Below are 6000 nucleotides of genomic sequence, written 5' to 3'. Positions count from 1 at the left end.
AAGTATTATAAAAGTTGTTTGATATAAAACAACAATCAATTTAACAGTCTTATGTAGACGCTCGTCTATAGCAATACTGAAAATACATTTTTCTCAATATAAATTTTAAATAACTCTGAACATATTAACTGTATGTTTCAAAATAATACATCACTACTAATATTTTCTTAAATGAACATAAATATATAAAGTCTTCTGTTTGTTTGTTTTGTATTTAGTAGAGTTTAAAATCTTGATATAAAACAACAATCAATTGAACAGTTTTATGTAGACGCTTGTCTACAACAATACTGAAAATACATGTTTTTCTCAATAACTCCAAACATATTAACTCTATATTTTAAAATAATACATCATTACAAGTATTTTTTAAATGAATATTAATTGATAAAGTCTTTTTGTTTGTTTTGTTTTTAGTAGAGCTTAAAATCTTGGCTCTTACTGTGGTACAAGCCCAAAATAAGAACAATTTTTAGACTGTGGAGTTCATTGTAATAAGACTGTACTTCAATAACCCTCACATCACCAAAAGATTTTACCTCCATCGTAGCTAAGCTGAGAGTTGACAGTTCTGCTGCTCCAAGGAATGAACTGTAGGCATGATTTTTGGATACAGACTTCCTGTTATGGTCAAAGCTGTTTGACTTGAGTGACTTTATTCTCAGCCCACAGAGAACAGGTTACATTCATTTAAGAAATGGTGCATGTAATAAGTTGGTCTATCCATAAAGTCATTCACCAACTGTTTCAATGAACAATGGTTCTGCTTGGAGGGTGGCACAGACATTAGGTGAGGGTAAGAATTTGGTTCATTAGCTGTGATAATTTGGAAAAGCATTCATCTCAGAGAAAGAGTAACTTATAAAGTCCTCTTCTTCAAACTTGATACAAGAGTTACAAATGTCAAGCAAAGCATTCAGTCTAACTCTTTGTTGTTCTCTTATGAGCCACCTCCCTAGTTAATTGTCTATGTTTCTTTTGGGTATATAAATACTTTTGAAATATATAAGCTGTTCTGAAAACCATAGTATAGCATAAAAACATGAAATAAACAATCCTACTAATAGAGAGGCTGAGATAGGAGAAGCAAGATTTCAAGACCCTTATGTTGTACACACAAACAAACAAGCTGGAGTATATATAGATTGTACAATATTGGACGTATCTCTCCAATTACCAAATTAGAGAGACCATTGGATGACAATCAACAAATTTCTAATTCCTCATATTATTGGATTTCAATCAATTAGAATATGTTGGTAATATTAATTTTCATATTGAGAAAATACATGTTATTCTTCAGTAAACAGCCAGCTAGTGAAGAATTATGAGCTGAGTGTTAAAGTCACACTGAAACTAACTTCAAATATGTGTCCAAGAAACTTAGCTTTAGGAAATCACAGGAACAATGCAGGCACGAACAGAAACAACTGGAAAGATGTAGTACAAAGATGTACTTAGAACAGCAGAAAGAAGATGAACCATTTAAAATACAAATTAAGTCTTCTGTCAGAATTTTATTAGCAAAGAGGATTTTTTAAAATTTAATTTGAACTAACAACAACAACAAAAAAAAAACCCTGCTATCTCCAGTACAGAGTAATTTGTCACACAAGCAATACAGACAGACAGAAATAATGTGAACATGCCGTATTGCAGAATTGCTGACTTGGCGACAAGGTTCCAAGCCTGGCTGACCACTTGGAGCAAAAGGGAAATTCTATAGACTAGGACAGTTTCTAGAGCACAGCAAAGATTGCAGAAAATATGGTGAATGGCATGAGTTCATGACATTTCGAATCATTAAAATCTAACCACGTGAGCGGGAACCACTGAGAACACAGAGAAGCAGGCCAGAGGACACAGAGAAGCAGGTCAGAGGACACAGAGAAGCAGGTCAGAGGACACAGAGAAGCAGGACAGAGGACACAGAGAAGCAGGACAGAGGACACAGACAAGCAGGCCAGAGGACACAGAGAAGCAGGACAGAGGACACAGAGAAGCAGGACAGAGGACACAGACAAGCAGGACAGAGGACACAGAGAAGCAGGACAGAGGACACAGAGAAGCAGGCCAGAATCTAGAAAGCTGAGCCTTAGGGATCAGTGTGATTTCACTGCAGGAGAATCAGGAGGATCAGTGTGATTCACTGCAGGAGACAGGTGAGAACGGACAGGACACCTCATCAGGTGTCAGGCGCCTCTGCAGGGCTATACTGATGGGCTCAAATCGCCTTATGCAAATAAGGCCACACCCAAAACTTAAGAGAGTCAGACCAAAGGTTTCAGCATTTGAGGTTGTATTTAATGACAAGATAGTACTAATCATAAACAGAAAATTAAATAAGGCTCTATCGGAACCACCACAAAGGCAAAGGCTGGTTTAAGTCCCATCTGTACAAATGATTGTCACAAGTTCCTCCATACTGGACATGACAGACCTTGTTTACTCCAGTTTCAGGCTCTTCCGATTCCTCTTCACAACATTGACCTTTTCTGACTGTTTTATGTTCTTTCCAGCAATCTGCCTAACTCTTACTGTTCTGAGCATTGTCCCCTATGTTTTTATTAGATTCTGTAGTGCAACAGAACCAGCTCCAGGCCTACTGGGCCACCAAGAAGGGCCTGGTTCCTGCCACAGTACACAGCCTTGAACTTGTTCTTTCCTCTTGGCTGTTTACTGGTTGCTTAAATTGAAAGATGTAGCAGCTGCCTCTGAATAAGAACTGTACTGAAGCCAAACAGCTCTGCAGTATACTCAGACCTGTTCCCAATCTTAAAGACAGTGGCAGAATTCCCAGGAAAGGGAGGTGAAAACATTGAAATTGCTCATCTGCATGTTCACTTTCATAAGCCCAAAAGCACCGTGGTGTGTTTCAGAGCAGCATCCTCTACAAATTCTGCATCCACATTGTCATGTCCTTCAAAGCCATACAGTGCTGGGAAGGGGGAGAGAGGCAGTAGGGGAGAGAGGGAAGGGGGAAACAGAGAGAGAAAGAGAGAGAGAGAGAGAGAGAGAGAGAGAGTGAGTGAGTGAGTTACTATGGAGCCACGGCTATTTATAACGATCCCACAGCTTACTGGGAATTCCATACTGGCGTATATTTTATATTTTAGTGAAATGTGTTATTCTGAGAATATGTTGGTAAATACCATTAAGCTTTGGTTTAAATACCTCAAGCCCTTTTTGGTGTTCAAAGGTAGTATTCCTTTGGTTTTTAGGTAGTACATACTCTCTCTAAAGAAAATCAACTTTAGTAAGAATGTACTTGTAGGGGGTATATAAGAAAGAAAACAATACAAAACGTGAATAGAGAATGACTGGGGTGTCAAGGCAAACTCCTGGGCACAGAGGAATGAGTTACCTTGGTTGGAGGACTCCAGGCCCATCAGAATTTCAATGAAGTAGTTCAGAGGCAGAAATTCTACTGGAAATGATGATTTGTCAATCATAGAGTTCCGAGGCTAAAAGGGAAAACACTCCCTATATATGAATTGCTTCTCTAAAATATACCCAACTTTAAATAAAATAATAAAAAACATAACTATGTCTACCTGGGCATATTGAAATGGCAGCTGGGGTCTGAAGAACACTTACTATCTGGGTTTACATAGACTCACCTCTTTCTTGTAGTTCTTCAGCAACCGGGCCACATGGTTCCGTGAAATGATATTGGAACTCATGGGATGGTCCCAAAGCCGGCAGACCTTCTGGCCAATAGGCTAAGTGAGGTTGAAAGACACACAGGGGAGAGTATAGGTCACAGTGCATCAACAGACCACATACCTACTCTTAACTTCAAACTGTTATTCCCAAGTGGCTAGCTATTCTAAAATGAAGAACATTTGTGATTCCTGACCGTTGAAGAGAGGTCACACTCATGAAATATGCTTCTGAAGTTTTCATAAATACTCCCTCAACTGCTACCTTGAAGAAAGCAACTTCTACATCAATGCTGCCAAATTCCTTTCTTCCTGAAATGATATTGAACCTGAGATCCTTTAAAGCTGGAGAGGGGCATACCAACCCAGAGTTAACACTTTGACTGGAAACTAAAGATGGGATGTGTATTTATGTGATTTCTCTTCTGGTTGGCCTAGAAACTTTAAATACCCCAACAATACAGGACAAAAGAGTAGTCAAATTTGTAGACCAAACTAAATGTCAACTCTTTTCCTAGGGGAGACTGCCTGGGAAAGGTGGGTGCTTTGTTCTCAGGAAGCCTGTGACTGAACCACTATACAGCAAGACCACCAGGTCCAGAACGTACATCCTTTTAGGGAGGATGGCCAGGGCCAAAGGTCCTGGTGCTCACAGTATGTAAACAGCATGCGGGGCTGGCCAGGCTCTTGGGTCAGGAAGTTTGCAAAGTCAGAGGTTTGAAAGACCTTGCTGTGGAATTTCATGATGTTTCTGACTCCAAGAACTGATATTCCCACAAAAGAGCAAGGAGTGGCTTCGTAACCTTTTCTCTCATGGGTGTCGTTCTTCTTTTGACCTGGAAATGTTTTCCTATGTTCAGCTATGCAATAAGAGGAGGAAATACAGTTCTAGGACCTTCTGGCCTCACCTGTATTTAAACCCCTTATCAGTTTAAATGTCAGAGGCACATGTTTCCCTTGTCCCTCCTACTCAGACTCTGATGTAAGTAGGGATGAAATGTATCAACTATCTGCATACACTGTGCTATAGCTCAACACCAGGGAAGCACACTGAGTAGGCCCTGTGAGGAACAGCCAACAGAAGGGTGGGGGTAGATGGGAAGGGAACCGACTTCAGCCAAAGGGAGGAAGCAATCTTCTCACAGGCGATAAATGATGGAGGGCGGACCAAGGGCTTAAGAGGAAATTGATTTCAGGATTACCGGAGGGAGCCGTACAATGATGCTGAATTTCAGTTTTTCATTTTTCTCTGAATTGTCCAGATCTACAAAAAAAAAAAAAAAAAAAAAACAAAGATGGAGATTAACAGATAGGATAGATATATCCACTTAAATACCACAGCAAGATTTAAATCCTGAGTGTTTCCTTCGGAGGCATTCCAACCCTGCATCTGCAGGCTAGCGATGCTTTGAAAGCTTTAGTTGGTCACTTGGAATCAAGGGGCCTTGTATTTTGTAACAGGCTGCTGGCCACAAAGCAATTTTATCCACCAACTTAAATCATAAAGTCCTCTGAAGAAGAACTGCTGTTGTGTTAAGTACCATTAACAGAAGGCGCGCATGAATGACTTACACAAGAAAGATTACAAAGCAGGCCTTAACGGTTGTGCTCACATGAACACTGTTAGCTGCCATTAGTTTTTCTTGTATTTCCAGTCAAACTTAGAAATGACAAAATTAATTGGCTGAAAGTAAGCCATTCGTAATACTTGCTTGAAAAACAAATTCATGGACACAGACTCCCAGCCTCTTCTTACCCTTGTGTACAGAAAACAAACCTAACATCAGTAGCCGGACTCAGAAGTTCTTTAGGGCCTCCTGAAGAGGCTCAACTGGCTTGAAGGGATGGTTCCAGGACATGGGCTATACTAAGAATTTGTAGGGCCCAGTGCAGGGTAAAATAACAGGATATGTGTTCAAATAATAAGAGCTTTAGTACCTACTACAGAGTGTCAGGCTGAGCACTGGACCGTTCTGAAGGTAGCTGGGCCTGTGTGTCACATACCCAGAAGTCAGCCCCAGGGCAGCCAGGCTGAGACTCACCACATATAATTGCTTACCTTTCATAAGCCTCATGACCGAGGTCTCAGTGAGCAGCAGCACTCCATTATCAATGTAGTGCAGTAGGTTGTACAAAGGGAGACAGTGGACCCCAAGGATCGTATGCAGAGAGTGGAAACCTAGGGTGAGTGGAGCAGAAGCAGACATGACTAGCCAGCAGCTCCAGGTTCCAGAGAGGGTGGATTGACCCTGTCAATAAAGCACTGAGCTTGCTTAGGGCCTAGGTCAGCTGATCCTTTATGAGAAGCAGTTCCTGGTCAATATTATTCCACTGTCCT

At 40.6% G+C, this 6000-nt stretch overlaps 1 protein-coding gene across 2 annotated transcripts in view; it reads right to left on the bottom strand.

Annotated features, from left to right (window-relative positions):
- Window positions 1-2282: 2282 nt before the first annotated feature.
- Gsap (gamma-secretase activating protein) overlaps window positions 2283-6000 on the bottom strand; it is a 94580-nt gene continuing 90862 nt past the window's right edge. For both annotated transcript variants that reach the window (XM_031380075.1, XM_031380076.1), the window contains exons 27-31: window positions 5722-5841; window positions 4865-4926; window positions 3621-3722; window positions 3365-3464; window positions 2283-2938 (exon numbers count right to left, since the gene is read on the bottom strand). In XM_031380075.1, coding sequence (XP_031235935.1) covers window positions 2847-2938; window positions 3365-3464; window positions 3621-3722; window positions 4865-4926; window positions 5722-5841 — 476 coding nt within the window. In that variant the 3' untranslated portion in view covers window positions 2283-2846. The remainder of the gene's footprint in view (window positions 2939-3364; window positions 3465-3620; window positions 3723-4864; window positions 4927-5721; window positions 5842-6000) is intronic.

The sequence above is a fragment of the Mastomys coucha genome, unplaced genomic scaffold, assembly GCF_008632895.1.
Source record: "Mastomys coucha isolate ucsf_1 unplaced genomic scaffold, UCSF_Mcou_1 pScaffold19, whole genome shotgun sequence".
In the NCBI taxonomy this organism is placed as follows: domain Eukaryota; kingdom Metazoa; phylum Chordata; class Mammalia; order Rodentia; family Muridae; genus Mastomys; species Mastomys coucha.
Note: the sequence above shows the minus strand (reverse complement) of the source record. Positions and strands in the feature narration are given on the sequence as shown.